General features: G+C 38.5%; 1 protein-coding gene across 2 annotated transcripts; it reads left to right on the top strand.

Annotated features, from left to right (window-relative positions):
- Positions 1-730: 730 nt before the first annotated feature.
- Positions 731-14,920, top strand: ELOC (elongin C). Of its 2 annotated transcripts, none has more exons than XM_036404780.1 (4): positions 731-817; positions 8,099-8,156; positions 9,577-9,720; positions 12,279-14,920. In XM_036404780.1, the coding sequence occupies exons 2-4, from the start codon at positions 8,153-8,155 to the stop codon at positions 12,467-12,469; spliced, it is 339 nt and encodes a 112-aa protein (XP_036260673.1). In that variant the 5' UTR covers positions 731-817; positions 8,099-8,152; the 3' UTR covers positions 12,470-14,920. The 2 variants fall into 2 exon arrangements, with proteins under 2 accessions (XP_036260673.1, XP_036260682.1); XM_036404789.2 differs by lacking the exon at positions 731-817 and adding an exon at positions 1,085-1,280.
- Positions 14,921-20,789: the final 5,869 nt, after the last annotated feature.

Here is a 20,789-nt window from a genome sequence, read left to right as displayed (position 1 = left end):
GAATCAGTTGCGCCGGAAAACACCTCTGAGGGCATCGAGTCCAACCCGTGGCCGACACCACCACGTCAATTAGACCATGGCATTAACCGCCACACCAAATCATCCCTTAAACACCCCCCAGAGATGGTGACTCCACCAACCTCTCTGGGCAGTCCATTCCAATATCTAACATTCTTTCTGTGAAGAAATTCCTCCTGATGCCCAACCTAAACCTCCCCTGACACAGCTTGAGGCCATTACTTTGTGACCCCACCTATGAAACTCCTTTCAGAGAGTTGTAGATAGCCATAAGGTTTTCACTGAGTCTTCTCTTCTCCAGGCTAAATTACCCCAGCTCCCTCAGGTGCTCCTCATAAGGCTCGTGTGCCAGAACCTTCATCCAGCTTCGTTACCCTGCTCTGGACAGCGTCCAGCACCTCGATGCTGTGCATTGAGAGGCCCAGAACCGAACACAGAACTCGAGGTGCGGCCTCATCAGCGTTGAGTACATCACTGCCCTGTTCCTGCTGGCCACACCATTCTGCACACAAGCCAAGACGCCACTGGCCTTCCTGGCCAGCCGGGCACGCGTTCGCTCATCTTCAGCTACTGTCGGCCGACACCCCCGAACCCTGACATGGCGGGCCTGCAGATGCCCCCCGAGAACTACGCGCCCCAGCATGCACCGCTCGGCGCGCACAGCATGCCGGGAGCACGGGCGCCGCACGGGCTGGGCGCGGGAGACCGGAAGTGGCCCGTGACCCGGGCGGAAGCGCTCGGAGGCAGCTGGGCCGACACCGCGGCCCTGCGAGCGGGGCGGAGGGAGCGGCGCCCACGGGTGAGGGGCGGCCGCGGGAGTGAGACCCCGCCGGGGCCGCCAGGAACACCGCGGGGGCGGGGCGCCCCGTCGGGCGGGGAGCGGGTAGCCCTGGCAGGCGGCCCCGCGGCGGGCAGCGGGCCTCGCCCCGCGCCCGGCGGAGGGGGGGTGGGGGGGGCGAGAACGGGGGCCGGGCGGAGGGGCCGGAGCGGCGCCGGGGCCGTCGGGGTGCGCAGGGCGCGGTGTCAGGCCGGGGTTCTCCCACCGAGGCGGTGGCGAAAGGCGCGTTCCTCCCCCAGAATGCTCTGTTTGGAATCCCGGCGCCGCCGGAAAAGGGGCTCTGGAGCAGTGCTGGGTTTGAGCATCGCTCCCAAATTCCTGCCATAAGTGACGTTCGCCCTTTCTCTACGCCAGGCCGTAGGGAGAGGGGAAAAGTTCAGGCCGAAAGAATTTAGGATGCGCCTCCAGGGGTTGTTTTGCCAAGGTGAGACGTGCTGGTTAAAGTGATTCGGCTGTATGGTCGGCGAATGTAAGCAAAGAAAAGGGTGATACCCCTACTTGTAGCGACAGAAATGAGCTTTTGAGTGCTATGTGTTCCTCAGAGGGAGGTTCTGCTTTAGTACAAGGTAACCTGAGCATCGGTAAGTTATTGAGGGCTTCACATTTGTGTTTGAAAAGGTGCTAGTGCTGCTGGCAGTTCGCTTTGACTGCCAATTTGGTCTTCCACCTGTTAACTTTTATTAAATATTTCTAAATGCGTTTGGTAGGTTAAGCTTTGCGTTCTGAGGAGACCTAGATAGTCACAGGCCGTTTGTTTACTTGGCTTCGATGGTTTTTGGAAGCAAACCAGAAAAACATAGATAAACAGGCACGTCAGAGATCTTTAGGGTAAGAACCGCTTCGTGCACTTATTTCTGAGTAATCCCCTACACGCTCCCACTTTTCTCCTTTTGCTATAATAAGGGCCAAAATAATTGTTGGGGGAGGGATCATGTTCAATTAACTGAAGAGTTACTTTGAACGGCAATAAGTGCTTATTAGTTTTCCTGTAGTACATTGGCCTCATCTTTGCACAGGTGGCACACACCTTATGCCTTGAGATCAGCCTTTTAATGAGCTTAAGTTATATCAGTAAAATGTTTACGTCAGTAAAGTTTTTGCTAATGTTTTCACTTGGAGCATTGGGATAATTTTTAGACACTTTTAGCACTACAGCATTTATTTTTTCCTTGTTGTGTCAGAGAAAAGTCATTTGAGATTTTCTCCTTTTTTTTCCCTATACCAGAATGGGTAATGAATAGATTTAGATAGTTTCACATAGTCTTAATGTGAAGAATTTTAGTATTGTTATTTGTTTTAATATTGTCGTAGAGAGACAAATTAGTGTCACACTCAAGGATTCTCAGCCTCAGGTGTTTTAATAATTCTCATGTATGTTACAAGAAATCCTCAAGTTATGCCATGAAGGTGTGGGGTTTGTCAGATTATTTTAAGGAACTTCAATGTATTTTGATAAAGTCTCTCAGCACCTAGAAAGGCTCAGGATTTAGTCAGCTCTATTGTGGGGTAGTTTGCATAACAGCAGTTTTTGGTGAATGCCTATAACAAGAGGGCAGAAATCCATGCCCTGTAAAATTTTTCCTCTTTTCCCCCAGTGGCAAGAGCTGTACAGTACAGCTTGGAAGTTTCTTTGGAAGAAAATAGTGACACTCCCTTGCCCATGTTTTTGAGGGTTTTTTTGCTTGAAGCTTTCTGGGGAATTACTGAAAAGGAAAGTTTCTTTAAACAGGAAATCTTAAGATCTTTTGTACTCTGTACATGCAGTCCTACCTCATCTCCTGTTTATCTCAACTAGCATTCAGGTGCAGTATGCCTTCCTCTCACATTCCTGTGTGTCCCAGGAAATTTGAATTTTAGAGTCTGAGAGTATTGGAGTAGTGAATCAGCTGATTTGGAAATCCTGCTCTCCCAGTTTCTCCTCATGTTTATTCTAAATATGCTTCAATCCTTTAATTATTATTATCTGAATCATTTTTTGATGTATGCTGAGCAGTGAATGCTAAACTGAAGAGCAGTGTTTTTAAACAAGTTATTATATAGGATAGGGTAGAATTTAGGATTGAACAGTAGGAGGCTGCAGTTGTAACATGCAGCAGCCTTTGGTAATTGATAAACTCTTACTGATATATAAATGACACAAAAAATTGTCACATTTGGCTTTTAAACAAACATAGGAGTTGGTGAAGGCCAATTTGCCATGTTTTCCAGAAATGGATAGTGTAGGATACAAATGTCAGCAGATGAAGTGTACAAAAGTCGTGTATCTGTCATGCAGCTAATGAGTTGGAAGCTATTTGAATTTCCTTAAACCAGAAGCTGAGTTTTTAAAGGATTTTCCTGTGGGATCAAAGAATCTGAATGCTTGAAATGTTTGCATAGATTCAGTGTTCTTGTGCAAATGAGAACAGAGCAATGAAGGTCTGGAAGCTGTGCAGTGGTCCAGTGTGCACAGCTATGTTCCAGCGTGTTCAGCCTATGTCCTTCAAGTCTATTCCACCCAATGGCATACAAGGCATACAAAGAAATGATATTCTGGAAGTTCTGGCAAACTTGGGAGATCAGCATGCAGCTTTGGGAGTGAGCTGGGATGGTTGTGAACATCCCACTTTCAGTTTTGTTCTTGCATTTGATGGTCAAGAGAAGCAGGAAGAAGATTAGACTAAACAGCCTAAACTTCCGATTTCTTCTTAGAGGTGTAAGAAGATGTTGAAGTAGGGAAATAAGAGCACTTGCCTTGTGTGGCTTAATTGCCGTGGTTTAGAGCTTTGTGATATTTCACACTATTTTACCTTGTAGGTGTAAATATTCTGGCAGCTTGTGGCAATTTTCAATTCTCTAATATCCAGACAATTCTATGTTTTCTGCAGCAGGAAGTCATTTTTAGACTGGTTGGAAAGTTTCTGTGCCAAATACACTGGGTTTAGTTGTATTGTATGCTCCTTCTGATTAAAAAGTGGCATATCCATTTTATGTAAACTTTCTCTTAATAAATGCAGGTTTTTGCCTTTTTTTTTTTAAGGAGGCAAAGCAGGAGAACAGTAATATCTAATATATGTGTTTTTTTGACATTTAAGTCAGGGAGCTGAGCTACATTGTGGTAATGCCACATAAGCTTCTTGAAGGGCAATTGGAATTGTGAATGTACTTCAACATAAATTAGTGGTTCTTTGCAGGAGTCTGAAAAAGTCAAGTCAATATATATAAAAAGTACACAAACAACACTACAAAACTTGTATTGTTCTTATCCTGACTGCTGCATTGGTGTAGTCTTGTTGAAGTCAAACAGGGCAACTATAAAATGTGGAAAAGTAATTAAAATGTAGGTAGTTACCAAGCATGTTCAGAAATCTGTCTCTTTATTCCTATTGTCTTGTCATTTATGCTGTTTTCATTATACAGAAGAAAAATATAGTGATATGTTTTGTAATAAACAGTACACTGGAAATACACTGAGAGAAAATAATTTCTTGGAAGACAACATACAAGGTTGCTTGACTTTCATTGACCTATTATTTAAAACTTAAGGCCATGCCATTGTCAATTTAAAAAAAGGTAAAGAAAATTTCCTTCCATGTTCTTTTTGTACTCCCTGTATGCAGAAGTGAGAATTTGTGGGAGGTATTTCTATATTCTTTTGGTTTATTTTCTGTGTGCACTTTTTTCTGCCTTTGAAAGTGTTCTGATCTTCCTACAATATCCTGACAGACTGAGCACTTCTTGATCCAGAAGAGGAACCATTACTGATTTTTTTAGGTTTTTCAGAGTTCCTGAGTTTCTTGTTTTTCTTTTCTCCTCATTTGTTGCATTGGCTCTCTGATTTTTCTGGGCTCTCTGCTGTTGGCTATTTTATCAGGAATAAATCTATACTGCTAATGGTGGTTTTTTTTTGGTTTTTTTTTTTAAATGACACATCATTGCATCAGAATGGAAATTGAGTGAAACTCAGTGTGTCCCTTGCTAACATGTCAGATGCATCATATATTGGAAATATGTCTTTTTCTTAAAAGCAGGTTGGCTTTTCTTCATCTTTTACTTTTGGCAGTCGAATGTTTGGAGTTTTCCGTATCCAGAACCAAACTTGGATTCTGGAATAGTGCTATAAATTGTACTCTTATTTTTGCTTATTTTCATTAGTTGAACTTGAACTGAGATATTGTGTTGGCATTTTTCCACCGATGTTTATCCTTTTAATGAATTTTTATATTCATCTTCATCCCAGTTTTGCTAAGCTGAATAAGGAGGATTAATTTTTCTTTTATAAACAGTCTTTTTAGTCATATCAGTAGGTTCCCTCTGTAGTTCTTCTAATTCAAACTTCTTTTTCTTGAAAAAAGGAATTCAGAATTACGTGTGGTATTCCAGACGAGCTGTTGCTCATGCGCAACATTGCTCATATTCCCTATCTTTATGGAAAAGGAATCCTCAATGTGCATTTGCCTCATTGTGTGTCACCCTTTTATTTTTCTTTTGCTCCCGCAGACCTCCATCAGTTTATAGTTTACTACAGAAAGACTATAGTCCCAAAAAACATGCCCTGACTATATCAAAGAAGACTGTATTGGTCCCTTCATGCAGGAGTCTTGATTTCATATGACTTATTTTCATGTGGCTTCTAGTACACTGTTTTTCAGGACTGGTCACTTGTCTGTGTTACATTTTGTCCCACTTTTGTTGCAATGCTTTCCACTTCTGTCTCATCCAAATCTACCTATTCTTTTCTGGCAGCATTGTTTTAAAAAAATCAGCATATTTCTTTGGAGGAACTAGTAGTTCTTTCCTATGTTTGCAACACCATACTGTACTCTTGTAGTCTTGTAGAAAGATTCTTTCTCATTTTAAGATTACCTCTCATCACATTTATTTAACCCCAGATGATATATGAAGATTGCATCTTGTTTGAGTTTCCTTTTTCACGAAGAAAATGATTGATTAATTTTCTAAAAACTAGATTAGTTCAGCATGCCCTAAAACTATGAAGGCTTACTGCATTTTTATCCTGCTTTACTGTTTAGTACCACTGAATTCAGACCACTGAGCCTGATAATTTTCTTCTTTGTTAATTACTGCGTTTTTTCCTCTCTAATCATATGATAGCACATTTGATTTATTGAAATGCTCTTTGTGTATTTTTGCAACATCTACTTTTTTTTGTGTAAACTTTTTCAGTTCTCCATTTTCAATCTTTCAATGTATTACTTTCCTCAACTTAGGCTTTTACCTTGCAAGGTGCTAATATATCTGCATTCCCATTAACTAGCCTTTACTCCTGTGTTTAGTGGAATTATTTGTATTGTAAACCAAGGCATATTTTATCATCACCGACACTTCCAAAGAGTGGTTTCACTTCCGTGTTTTCCTTTTTTTTTTTCCAAGTATTATTATTTATAAATCATAGATGGTTTCACTACTCCTTTGCAATGTAGGAAATGGTTTTGTGGCTAGAAAAAGAGGTAGTACAAGTGACCGTCTTTTGCAAAGTAGAAGTAGTAATGTGAGGTATTTCTTCAGTTCGTGAGCAACAGATACTCTCCAATAAGATGACTGATTTCCATTTCCAAAAAACTGTTGAAATAGGGTGCAAGATCCCATCAATTTTGGGCCCTAACTGTCCCAGCACCCAAATATAATTTCCTTAGATGAGTTCCTAGAATTAGGGAAAGTGATGAAGGCATTTAACACACCATGTTAGGGAATTTCTATTATAGCATACGCAAATTAACTCTCAAAGAACATTCTTAAGTGTGCCTTATATTCAGGAACTTTTCCCCTGCAAGAGTACAGGTTTAAATGTTGCTTATATCAGTGGTAAAGAAAATATTTTTTAGAGATAGTTCTGTAAAGTCAGGATAACTTTCAAAGAAAGCAGCAGTGTAAGTGGAGGATTATTTTTGCTCATTTCTCTTCAGACAACTAAAAACTATTGGTTATGTGTGTGTAGTTTCATTAGGTGAGCATAACAAAGTGCTTTCTTATGAAAGCCTGAGGAGACATTTGCACTACTTCATATTTGTAAAAAGACAGATGGAATAAACCAGCATCAAAGTACTGGGCAGAAGTGAAGCGTTCAACAATAGCAAAGAGGTGTCTGTAGTACTTCTTCCAAATTGTGCAGCTTCCTCAGCTTGCTTACATTTTTTTAATAAATGTTTACCAGAAACAGGGGAGGGAGCAAATGTGGGATGTGGTCTCTATTCTGATTTCTTTACTGCCCTCAACCCTGCATATCAGCTGGGAGACCATCTGGAATCACTTGTGCTATTTTCCTAGATCTGTGGACACACAGCAGTGTCATTGATTTGTACTGGGTTAATGTTTGCAGAGTGGCTGTTGTTATGAAAGGAATTTTAGGACAGCAGGTGGGTGGGTAGAATTTCTCTTCCAAAGTTTTCTTTTAGACAGAAGAGATGAAGCTTGGGGTAAAGAAATAGAAGTTGTATCTGAACATACCAGATTTGTTTTGCAAATAAGTACTTCAATTTCTCTAACTCTTTAATTTCCTTTCCATAGAGAAAAACACATGCAGCAAGCTGGATATCAGTATACCAGCTATGGGAGCTCCTGGTTAACTATACCTACAATATATGTCTGAAGTAGATTATCTGGGTGATATTGGTGGTGATATTGGGAACTGTCAATCTTCTGTGAAGGACAGGTTGAAGGCCAGGTATTTAGTGCATACTGATTAGACTGATCCCTGAGCCTTCTCTCCTCTGGCCTAAACAACCCCAGTTCTCTCAGCCTGTCCTTGTATGACAAGTGCTTCAATCCCTCAGTCATCTCTGTGACCCTTTGCAGGACTCACTTCAGTCTGTCCTACTGAACCCAGCACTCCAGATGTGTCCCAGCAGTGCCAAGTGGAGGGGCAGGATCACCTGCCTCAGCCTTCTGGGAATGCTTTTAAATTAAGTCCATGGTGCTGTTGGCCATCTTTGCTGCAAGGGCATGCTGCTGGCTCATGTCCAACTTGTCCACCAGCACCCTCAGGGCTATTTGTGCAAAGCTGCTTTCCAGCAGGTCGGCCTCCACATAGTACTGGAGGTGCTAAGGTGCAGGGTTTGCATTTCCCATGGGTGAACTTCTTAGGTTTCCTGTTTTCAAAACATACTGCTCATCAACACCGCATGTTGTCTGTCATCATGTTCTCTTTGGAAGAGTGTTTATGGTAACATAAAGACTAAAAAGTAAAGGGGAATTTAAAAATTGTGCTGCTGACTCAAAATATCGCCACTTGTGTTTTTTCAGACGCTCCTATTGCAAAATCTGCAGTTGAAAAGAAACATTTTTTATAAGAAGAGAATGGGTAAGTTCACAACTTCAAGAGTGTTTCTTGTTTTTGTATTATTTGAAGCATTTTCTCAGTAGAGAGGTGGATTATAAGGCTTTAAATGTTGATCTTGTCACTTCTTGTAGCCTCAAACTTCCTATAGATGTTTTGTACAAGAATTTTCTCAAGTGACTGTTTACTGGAAGATTTGTTCAGAGTGCATCTATTCTAACAAAAAATTTCACTTGCCTAATATGCATAGTCCTGAAAATGTACATACTAAAATAGGAATGCCTCTAGGCTTTTATAGCACTAAATGTTTATATAGTGGCCAAGAAAATTTCACTGTGTACTTATTTTTAAATAATTCTTTTTTTGTTAACTAAAGTCAGCCTGTTGAATTCTGGCTCAGAGATCATAATACAGACTGATTTCTGATAAATTAATGTAGTCATATCACATTGTGTGTGATATGACTACATTTCTGAAACTGTTGTTTCTGCCTCAACAAATGACTGGTTAATGAAACAGGATTGGATGTCTATACTTTCTCTGACTGTATTATAGCATGTTTGGCACTGGTAGAACTTTATTAAAATTTGTAATAGCTACATAATACAATTTTAACTTCAAGTTCACAAAGCAGCTTGACTGGGGGAATGTTTTATTTGCTACACAGGCAACAGTAATTCAGCTTTTAAAAGTAACACTGTCAGGATACAATAAAAGAAGGCGCAAAAAGGGAAGGGGGATAAAGCCTTCAGAAGAAACAAAGTAGAGAGCAGGTATTCAGCAAAACAGAAGGGAAACAGGAAGCACAGTCCAACTGCTGTGGGGAGAATTTTTAAAATCTCCCTAGGTTTAGTGCTTTGGCACTTTTCATGCTTTCTGCCAAAGGCCACAGCACAGGTATGCACTGATGCTACATGGTTCTGGGTCTGGTTAGGCAGTCAGGGAGAATGAGTCTTTCTTCATGTCATTTCTTCAGTGCAGGAATATTGACTGCTTTTGTTCTTACCAGTGCTTCAGAAGGCATTTTTTCCTTGCTGTCTGTATTTTTCAGTATCAGATATGTGTTTGGTTAATTTTTAGCAAGTATTAGTATGATAAACATGACTGTAGATTTAAGGGAAGGAAGCAGTAGCATGTTCAATTGACTTGAGAATGTCTAAAGGAAAATTTAATTCCTATGTAGATTTTTAAAATCATGTCAGAATTTGATGATGGAGGGATGTTAATTAAAAAATTCCAAGTTTTGCAAAATTACTTTAAAACAGATTGCTGGTTACTTCAGAAAAATAATCTTCAAATATGCAAAATGCTTCTTTCTCATTTCTGGTTGTATTGGGCTCTTCAATCTGCAAACATAGTCATAGAAAAAAACTGCAACTTGCATTTTTAGTAATGTGAATCAGTATATTGTGTTCTGAAACCATTGTCTTTTTTTCCATTACAGATGGAGAAGAGAAGACATACGGTGGGTGTGAGGGCCCAGATGCTATGTATGTGAAGTTAATATCCTCTGATGGCCATGAGTTCATTGTAAAAAGAGAGCATGCATTAACATCAGGAACAATAAAAGCTATGTTGAGTGGACCAGGTAGGTACAGAAGTCTTAGTACCTTTACCTTCTTTGTTTTCACTTTTGGACAGTTTGAATTTTTATCATGCAGTAGGTGAAAGTTAGAAAAAATGTTAACTTTTCCACATCCTGCCTAGTTTCCCGCAGAACAGCCCATTTCTGTTGGGGTATTGTGGTACCAGACTTAAAATTGGACTCTGCTATTTGGACGGTTAGGGGTCTTACTCTGTCCTACATTGCTACTAGTTTCCCATGGTATGAGAACTTGAGGGTATTATATGAAACATGGAGCTGCCAAGTTCAAAATGAATGAGAGTTGGTAGTTCTTTATTTCCACATCCATGGCAGAACTTCTGGTATTCTATGTGGAGTTAATTTTCTTCATAGCAGGTCACATGGTTCTGTGCTTTATATTTGTGACTAAAACAGAGCCAATAACACACCTGTTTTAGCTATTACTGAAAGATACACACTGTTCAAGCCTCCTCTGTTTCTCACTCTTTCCCCACTCAGTAACCAGACAGGAGGGTGTGCAAGAGGCTGGGAGGGAACACGACCAACATGACCTGAACAAACTACTGAAGGAGATATTACATTCCATATGTCCTGCTCCAAAGTAAAAAAGGGAGAGGTGTAAAAAAGAGAAGTGAGCAATCTTTTGCTAGAGAACTGTCTGGTCATCAGTCTGCCCATGGGAGGTGGTGATTACCATTGCATCACTTGTTTTATTTCCTTTCTCTTCTCTCAGCCTACAAGTTTTCTTGCTTTTACTGTTCCTTTCCTCTTCCCTTGTCCACCCACAGCAGGGGTAAATGAGCAAGAGGCTGTGTGGTGCTTTGCTGCCTGCTGGGGTTAAGGCCCCATGTTAACAGCATCCTATGGCAAGGAGTTCCTGAGCTTAATGATGAAAGTTGGCTTGAGGTGAGGGTAGATAAACTTACAGGAAGGAAGGACCTCACGTGGTGCTGAATATATGAGACTATATCTGGTTTAAGAAGTGTCTGAACTAATTTTTGAAGACCAAAAGGGTGGGGGAGAGAAGAGGGAGAAGTTAACACAAGTGCCTTCTCTCTTCTATACTTTCATCCTGTGTGTTTTCCTTTGGCCACTTTGGTGGTGGGGCAGTAGGCTACATGGAGCTTGGAGCTGAATATGGTCTTTCTTATGTTCTCATTTAGATTCTGGTGAGACTGGAGAGATCTATTGGTTTAATATATTTTTTAATTACTTAGTAATACTTGGGCAAACTGAGCAATTAAAATTCTTGGTGTCAATTAATTGTTGCATTTGAAAATATGTAATAAATGTTTGTGTCCATGTCAGCCTCCCAGACATCTAAGAGGAAGAATAGTTACAAGACTTGCTCTGAATTCATTCAGTGTGAAGGAATAAAAGACAAAGTTGCCTACTTAGAGGGCTAGAAACTGACTCTCTATAGGACTCAGCAGTCCAGAATATTTTATATAAGTACTAACAAGACAAATGGGTCACAAGGAAAAGTACTGTTGCTGTCTAGTTCAGTAGGTCATAGTTTCACTGATGTGTAAGTCTTTTGTTTCAGTGCTGTAGCTTGGCCAATATGCTAACATTTCATCTTTTGCTTCCAATTGTTCCTGTACTAAAATTCAAGCCATATTGGCTTCAGTGCATGCAGATATTTCTACAGAAATCTGTGTAGACATTAGTAAATAGCTCTGCTTTGTAGCTAGAAGGAGATGCCCACAGAAATAGTGGGAACTAAACATTGCTAGTCTCCCATAAACATGGAGTTAATGTTAGTATTTTTTTATTGCCTTTCAGTTTAATGAGTTGAAAGTCCAAGGATGTGAGAGGAAGAGAGACAAAAATAATAGAAATCCTGTGGGATTAACCACAGGATCCTAACTTTTGTATCATCCAGGTTTCATTGTTATAGGCACTATAGAAAGCAAATTTCAAATGTACTTGTGTTTTGAGATTTGAATTCTGAATATATTCTTTTGTATCTAATAGGGATAAACTTGCACTGCATGTAAACTTCCCTCCAGTGCAACTAGAATTTCCCTGTCCCTGCTATCTGTTTTCACTGTTTATCAAGTTAACGTGTCTTTGAGGTCTCAACTCTCTTGTCAAATCTACCTGAAACTGAGGAATTCAAAGCTTCTGGGTCATAGAAGGGACTACTGATATACACATATATGTGTGCAGATATGAAACATCTAGAAACCTATTTTTTTTCCCCTTTGATAAGACAGCCAGAAATTTGGATTGATGCCTCTTAGAGCTTAGCACACAGCTAAGTACTTATCCGCTGTATTGGAGTACATCTAAATTTCTGGTGTAGTTGTTCAGAATAATGTTGATAGGCTGCAGCCTAAATAAACATTTCATAATGCTGGGTGTCTTAATATTCTTGAGGGCTCTGAATGTGGCACATCCTGCTTTACAATGGAGAATCTAATACCTGGGAAGATGAGACTTAGGCAGATCTATTTAGAATGCATTGTATTAATATGGTAAGTTGTTTCATTTTGCAGTGAATTGAGATTTTGACTTCTGGTTTGGTGTTCTTGTGTGTTGTTTTTTTCTTTCTACAGGTCAGTTTGCAGAAAATGAAACAAATGAGGTCAATTTTAGAGAGATCCCATCCCATGTCCTATCCAAAGTATGCATGTATTTCACCTACAAGGTCCGCTATACTAACAGCTCTACGGAGATTCCTGAATTCCCAATTGCACCTGAAATTGCACTGGAACTTCTGATGGCTGCAAACTTCTTAGATTGTTAAATAAAATAAATTATAATAAAAAATGTAAAACTTTTTTCAGTATTTAATACATGTAGTTCAGTTAGTAACTTTTTTCAGATAGCATGTTGCGTGTGTGCTGTTGAGAACTGTAAAGTTCACTGCAGAGGCAATTGCCTTCAGTTCTTTTGCATATAGCAATCATTCAGTTGGAGTTTGTTTTGCTGCTTACACAAATAAGGACCTTTTCACAAACTGAGACAAATAAACAAATATGCCAATTAGTAGATGGCTATGCCTTATCCTTTAGGTGTGGTAGACCTTTCTTTTAATACAATGGCTGTAGCAAATACTGGAGTTTAGTCTAATACTCTCTAAAAGATAATTATAGTTACATTTGAGTAGCTGTTAAGGGTTTCTAGCTTTCTCTTATTTTTAAAGTTTCTAAACATCTGAACTTAATCTCCTTTGTAAGATAGCTGTCCTCTAGCATAGTTACACTAACTAGATTAGAAGTGCCCTCTTTGTATACTGTCAGTGATATTCCATTTAGGTTGAAAGTGGAGTATGTAGGAGAATGCTTAAGGCTTTTAATTTAAGTCATAGTTTAGACATGTGCAAAGGTGTACTTGATAACATTTTGCTTCTATAACCTCAATTTACCCCATTAGTAATTTCAAATATCCCAGTTACTTGTCTGTACAGTAAGACCGTGATCCTACTGACAGTGACTTTTAAGGGGCAAAATAACTCTTAAAATCTGTGTATATTATCTTCTATATAACATATATGTTTTATCTTAATATAGTGTCACTTGACCTGATAAGGATTTTATATGGCTTCAGTTATGGTTTATTTCCATTGTTCTGATTGTTCATGTAAAGTCTGTATTTAATCTTTAGAGTAGTAGAGTAATTTAGTAGTCATTTAAATTTTGTAACATAACAACTGAAAAGATAGAAGTTGTCCTACCTTTTACCTCTTCCTCAACCTCTCCCTTGTACCCATAGCAAAAGACTCTGAAATGTGGAGGTCTTTTATATTTGAAGGAAAGGACATTAAGCAGATGTTTTAGGAGCTGTTTTATAAATTTCATAGGTATTTCCAGTGTTTTTAAAAATGTTTTAGGGGAAAAGGATTGGCAAGCCACTGACATAATACTAGAGTGGAATATGTTATCTCTTGGTAGATCCTGCTGGCAGTTGCCTGTAGTATCAGTTCTTTGTTCAAAACAAGTTTCCATAAAGAAAACAAACAACTTAAGACAAAAACTTGCTTTTTGTTCAGCTGCAGCCTGAAGAACCCTTCTGCTAAAATCATCTGTAAATGAGAATACAACTAATGCATCATGAGAAATGATGCAAGAACAATGTAATTAGCATTTCCATCAGCTGCCACTGCTTCAGCTTTGTTTTGATCAAGAAGTGATTGTGGTCTATCATGGAAAAATCCCATCAACTGATGGTGGAACCTCTTTCTAGATGTTTTAACTCACAATTAATTTAGAGGGCTGAAACTCTCCTCTAAACCTGTTTGTCAACATAAATACAACTTGGAAGAGATTTTCCTGGGTGAAAACTAGTAGCTTAGATAGACTATGCAGTCTGCTCGTGGAGGAGGTCAGTTCTGACAAATGAAATTTTATTCTGGGCTTAAACAATGCTGACGTTTGTCAGTGTGTTGGTAGATTAGCTGACATTGATTCACGTCACATACTTTGGCACAATTTAATGTGTTTAATGTGGGGATGTTTGTGACTAGATTGGCTTTGCACGGTAAAGCTGAAGTGCATTGTAGGGTGATTGTCTGAAATTCCATGTGTAAGCACTCTGGTCAGTGCTGTTAGTAACTCATTTTCAAGAGCACTAGAATGATAAACCAGAGATACCCTGTTATGCTGCTTTTGTTAGAGCCGCTATGAATACCCTAAAAGGTCAAGGAATACCAACATGGATATTTTAGTCACAACTACATATCAGTCTGAGTGAGTCTTAAGTTCACTAGCCATTTTTAACAGTCTTGAGGCTAATGACTTGAGGCTAAAAATTATTTAGTTTTAAACTAAGGCAAAAAGGATGCCATTTTTTAAAACAGTGGGCTTTTTCTTTTTTTTTTTTTCTCTTCCCCTTTTTAAGCATTCTAGAACAATTTCCTTGATTTTGTTAAAATACATTTGCATTTGAAGATTCTGTACTTTAGCAGTAAGGTAAAATAGCTGGTTTAGCTCTGAATAATAATTTTGTTGGTTTTCTTTAAGCTTAATGTATTATACAGTAGCTTTGAACACTCAGGAATTGCAGTAGTGTCCTAGAGTGCACTATTTGCAAAACCACCGTCTGTTAAAATGAACCAGATTTCTAAGGGGGAGGGGGGCAGGGAGAATTAGTGCAATTTCCATGGTAGTTAAATGGGTATGCTATTATCAGACAATTGGAAACTTACCACGCTTAACCCCTGAGTTCTAAATAAATTTCAAAGTTGAAAATTTTTAAACCTGTGTTTCTGTTGATTTATGACATCTTAGAGGAAGTGTTCATATGCAGAATCATCATTTTCCTGGCTCTACTATATGGTGAGCAAAATGCTAATGTAATTAGTATTCGGATAATAGGTTGTGAAGCTGCATGTAAAAAATAAAAGGTGATGGGTTTTTTCATAGCTCTGAAGAGTTTCACAGACTTGAAGTGTTAAGATATCTTTGTGCTGCTCTGAATTACAAGCATCCAGAATTCTCAGCACCAAGTACTAAAAAGGCATGGTATTCCTGAACAGGCTTAAAGAGGATACTTTCAAGGATACTTCAAGGATATCCTGCTGGGGATATTTTGAAAACTTCAACTGCCCTGGGTTTCCACATTGTGGTACTTCTTTTGCTTAGAAAGGTAGCCCTGTATTTGAGGTTCAAATTTTAAGCTGAACTGCTGATTTAGTCATAATAACTCCCAGATTGTTTATAAACAATGAGAAGAGTCATGCTGAGTTATGGTTTGTCATCATTTGAGGGTGTATAAGCTGCTGAAGAAGTCTCTGATGGTCTCCAACGTGAAATAGTCTGTGCATCTAGAATGATCAGAACTCGCTCCCACAAGATACGAAATTCCTTTTTGGTTTTGAACTCAAAGAAAGGATGCGTCACCATCAGGATTCTCTGTGCCATTATATTCAACAGATGTTGAACATGGTATCCAAAAGGCATTTCTCAACTAATGGTAGGAAGTTTGGAAAATCAGTTTCTTCTGTCTGTGTTTTATTACTATCTATTTTATTTCACAGGCCTAAATTGCAGTAGTGACTGTTTGGTTTTTTACCCCTTTCTTCTTATTACTTTGCCCATTGGAAGGGTGCTCCCAAAATTGCCTAAATCTGTTGGTTTATGTGATGAAGTGGACAAGGAATGTCATAAGGCAGGAAAGTTAACTTCTCAGTCCATGTTTTGTATTCCTAGTTTAATTTTGCCTGGTCTCAAATATTGCAATGTAATTTAAGGGAGTAACAGTTACTGCAGAGTAAACAAAAGCACAAGGAGAAGTAGCACTGTTCCTACCTAAAAACTAAGGGTGGAAGCTGTGGTATAAACTTAATTTCAATACCTGAGTAAGACAAAAAGAGCAGGGCTAAGAGAAAAAATGGCAAAAACTTATTAAAGATTGAGTGGATTTGGAAAATAAACTATGATGCTTGTTTTTAAAGACAGACTAAAGCTTTAGGAAAAAAAAGGCTTTAGGGATTTTTTCCCATAGAGACAAGTTGAACTTTTGAAGGCTTTTGACAAATCATGAACTTCATTGGAGCTGAATTTCTTTTTAAATGTAGCTTATTAGGTGGCAATTTTATGGGAAGATAACCAACGCTGTGAACTGCAGGTGCGGCCCAGTGTCTGGATGAGCTAGGAAAGAGGACAGAGTAGATTCTGTGGTTAGTATTAGTCACCTGTGAAGCTTGAGTGTCATCACTAAGGCAGCACAGAGAAAAGAAGAGGGAGTTTTTATTGAGTTTTAGCAAGTGTTACTGTGTAATGAAATAAAGCTTTGCATATGCTGCATCTGGAATGTAGGTTGTGCAATTTCTCCTCTATGGGAGAAAGGTCACTGAGATTAAAAAAAAAAAACAACAACAACAACAAAAGAATTTGTCTCTCTGTCATTACCATGTTACTGTTTTACATTTACAGAATACAGGATTTTCTTCTCAGGCTAAATGGGAGGAGATCAGAGTTGCGAGATCACGATTGTTCTTTCACAAATAGAGTACTTCAACATTTTATCCTTTTGAACTTTTGTAATCAGACAGTTTTCAAGATGTGAGTCATGTAATGTTTTGTTCTCATATATTGAGAGGAGAATTGGAAAATTATATTAAAATTGCCCCTGAAATATGTACTGCCTTTTAGATCAGTGAAAGTAACCACATGAGAGCTTCTAAATAAATTAAAATTTACAGTTTAGTGCTAAAGTTGCTAGTTTTCAGGATAGTTTCGTGGGATTAGTTTTTTGTGAATACATGAATGGATTAATGCAATTCTGTATTTATTTGTAGTTAATTTCTTTCTTCAACCAGAAGTTACTTTGAAGGTAAAAAAACAAATACTGTTAATTCCATTGTTTCATATTGAAAACTGCCTTTTCAGGTGAGAATTCATAGCTAAGGCTTTTCTTCCCATGGAACTGGTATCCTATTTACACACCAAAAAAATGTATCTACCAAATCACCACTACACAAACTATAAATAATACATAAACTATCTTATGTTGCTTTGAATTCTTATTACTCTGTCTAGCAAAACAATGGGATGCCTGTTATGCAGATTAAAAAGTTGTCAATTTTAGCTGGTATCAACAAGCTTAAAAAATATCTAGAATTTGAATGCATTTGGCACAAAGGATTTATTTTCTCTTTCTATCCAGGGAAAAGCTTCTTGCATTACCATACTAAGCTGACATATAATGTTTTTCAGAAGTGACACTCCATTTGAGTCAGAATTATTTGTAGTTTGCTACAAATGAAACATTAAAATGATATATCAATATTTAACATTTAAGCTGCTTTCACAGTTGTCATAGATATTTGACTTGTAATAAACAACTGTGACTTAAGGAGAGAACATCTGAAAATACGCAGCTGAAACAGTCAACTGCTCACCCATTCTGTTTTTATATCATGGCTCTGGTTCATGGTAATTTTATCCCATATGAAGTCTTTTCTTTCCTGAGGGACATTAAATAAACTGACAGGCTGGACCAGTGTCATCTTGGTGTACAGGCCTGTGAAATTAAATTCTTCAAGCTCTGTAAGTAGTGTGCAGGGTCCAGTAAGGACAGTGTGCAGTCTGATGTACACAGTTGCTTCTCAGCCCTTGGGACCTCTGGTGGTTTATCACACATCTGTATCTGTAGAGGTTACCCAAGATGCCTCTTCAGTTGTTTTATCTTGCTTCTAGGCTGGCAAAACCAAACAGCTACTTCATTTTGAAAATTCTTTATCAAAATCTTTGTTGGTTATGAAGTCAGACTCACTTCTGTGTGTTCCTAATAACACCATGAACTAGGTTTTCATTTAACTCTTGGAGTCACCTGAGAAGCGTCCAGATCACAGGTTTTAGAGATAAAATAAAATTACTAAATTATAATTAGGTTCAAATCTTGGGGGTACTATCACTGAGAAGTTCCTGAACACTTGGATTTGACAGATACAGTAATCAACCTACTCACATAGGCCATGGATGCTTTTGATATGGAAGAACTTTTAATAATTATACAACATTACACTTTTAAATGTATTCATCTACTTAATTGAGTATAGGTCCTACCCAGTCCTCATTAAATTTTTACAGCTTTTATAAGTTTTTATCTTTACAGCATTTAAAAGAGTTAGAGGACTCCTGCTGCCTAAAAACATGGCTTGACAATTACTACAAATTGGTAATTACAGCACATGGTGCCAAACAATAGGACAAGAGGCAATGTGCAGAAACTGATGCACAGAAAGTTCCACCTGAATATGGGGAAGAAGTTTTTTACTGTGCAGGTGACTGTGCATTGGAACAGGCTGCCTGGAGAGGTTGTGGAGCCTCCCTCCCTGGGGAGGACATTCAAGAACCTCCTGGATGTAACCCTGAGCATTGTGCTCTGGGATGCCCCTGCTTCAGAAGGGAGGTTGGACCAGGTGACCCACTGTGGTCCCTTCCAACCTGACCCATTCTGTGATTCTGCATATTACTAAAGCAGACAATTCCACCCCTTTCCCTAGCCCCATGTCCTGCTTCTTGCATTGCAATAATTACAACTGTAATTATAACTGTATCTCCACATAATATATTAGAAATATCAGAAAATTCTTTTCTGATCTGATGGAAATTACATTGGTAGTTTAGTCTTCCTGTGGATAAGATGAAAACCCCAGATCACCCAGTAGCTTCAAAATGGTCAAATCCCAAACAAGAGAAGAAATGGAGGCATATGTCATCTGAGAATAAGATTTCCCTCCCCTGCAGGAACTACCCTTTTAGCAGATTAGGAATAAGGTGAGACTTTTCTTTTCTTTAGCATCTTTTCATCCCTTTGAAAGTCCTGGGATGGAAATGACATTTTGCCTGTTACTATTAAGAACTAAGATGAAAATTAAATATACTATTGATGAAAAACCTACATAATCACTAAGGAATAAATCAACAATAAAATCTCAACAACTCAAAGTTATCTTGCAATTTTAATTTCGTTTTATTAGGCTATTTTCATTTTTAGCTATGTGTGCAATTTATTACTTTTATATTCTTGATATAATATTGTATTTCTTTGATTCTGCATCTTTAGTTGATGGTTTCTGCAGGTGCACCAAGCTTGTTTATAAGATGATCTTCATTCCACAGAGTTTTTAAACTCAGTGCCCTTCCTAAATTGGCAGGTAGGAGTGGAAGAAGCAGCTGGCACAATTCCTCTGAGGGGCAGGGAATCCTCCATGCTCCAGAGATGCAGTCTCCTGGCACTGCAGATTGGTGTGATGCCACTCCAGTAATGAGGGGAGTTACATGAATGTACAGTTGACTTGTGTGCAAGAAGACAAGATGAAAAGCTAAAAAGTACAGTGGACACAGGCAAAAGAAATGGAGCTCTCACCAGGAATCATAAAGGAGCACATAGTGACAATTCAGTGTGTAGAAAAATGATACAAAAAAATAAAGGGTGAGAACAGAGGAAAAAATATTTGGTGACATTTGAAAACATTATGGACAAGATGGGAATAGAATGTAAAATTATAGGGACCCTAATCAAGAATTATATTTTACCTTTCTGAAACTGTCTTGGTATATCAGAAAATTATCTAATAAATGCAGTTTGAACATTAGTTGCATTTTTCCTGTAAGTATAAGGTTTTGCAAACTCTGAAGAAAAGTGGATTTTTAGAATCAACTTCAAGAATATTTACAAAAAAAAAATTTAGGAGGAGGTACAATTTCATTATTTGCTCCATATGTTTTCGATATGCGAGTCATAATCATGTAGTTGATCAGATCAGTGTAAGACAGCCTCTGAAATAATGAAGATAACAGATTAAATTAAATCTTACCTCATAAGCTTTGAATATTTGGGACCCAGGTCTCTGATCCTTGAAATCTCTGGCAGAACTTAGGTTGACTGGTGAAAGATCAGGCTGCATTAGCTAAATACTAAAGCAGTCATTTTAAGGAACCAGTTATTGTGTCATCCATCTCTATACCTGCAACAGATTAGGAAGGGTTAACTGCAGAAGTGTTTTCTTCTATGTTTTGCATAGGTAAAGGTCAAAACTGAAATGAAAAACAAATTACAATAACTTACTCCAAGTGAAATTTACCCTCCTGGGAATTAGGGCCTTTCCTTAGTGGGATTACTGGATAACTTAAGAAGACACTGATATTCATATATTCTTTCTGGGAGTCTGATAATAGTGTTTGTTTTCTTACTGTGCTTATGGGACTGATTCCCTAATCCCTATAGTGTTATGCACTGTACAAAAACATCTCTGCAAGCCAGGTTACCAAGAAATGAGGAAAGGAAAAAAAAAACCAATAAAACACAGGGATAATTCTCCAGATTCCCCTATTCCCATGAGGACAAGGAGCTAAAAAAAATTGTTTCACATATATATTAGGCATTGCATGACACTTTAAAAAACAAGATGTGACATGAGTCATAAAAGACACCTTTGGTAGTCCTGCAAGAATAAACTCAAAGTGTATTCAGGGATGGGGGATTCTGCCCACGAGTTTCAGCTGTAGCGTAATGCTTTAATTACTTACATACCTAGTTAAGATTGAGTAGGTAGTAATTAACTCATGCTCTATTTATATGCAGGGCAGGCAAACTATCCCTTGCTTTTCATGCCT

The sequence above is a fragment of the Molothrus ater genome, chromosome 1 (genome assembly GCF_012460135.2).
Source record: "Molothrus ater isolate BHLD 08-10-18 breed brown headed cowbird chromosome 1, BPBGC_Mater_1.1, whole genome shotgun sequence".
NCBI classification, from domain to species: domain Eukaryota; kingdom Metazoa; phylum Chordata; class Aves; order Passeriformes; family Icteridae; genus Molothrus; species Molothrus ater.
The sequence above is the reverse complement of the archived record's forward strand: the minus strand, read 5'-3'. Positions and strand labels throughout refer to the sequence as shown.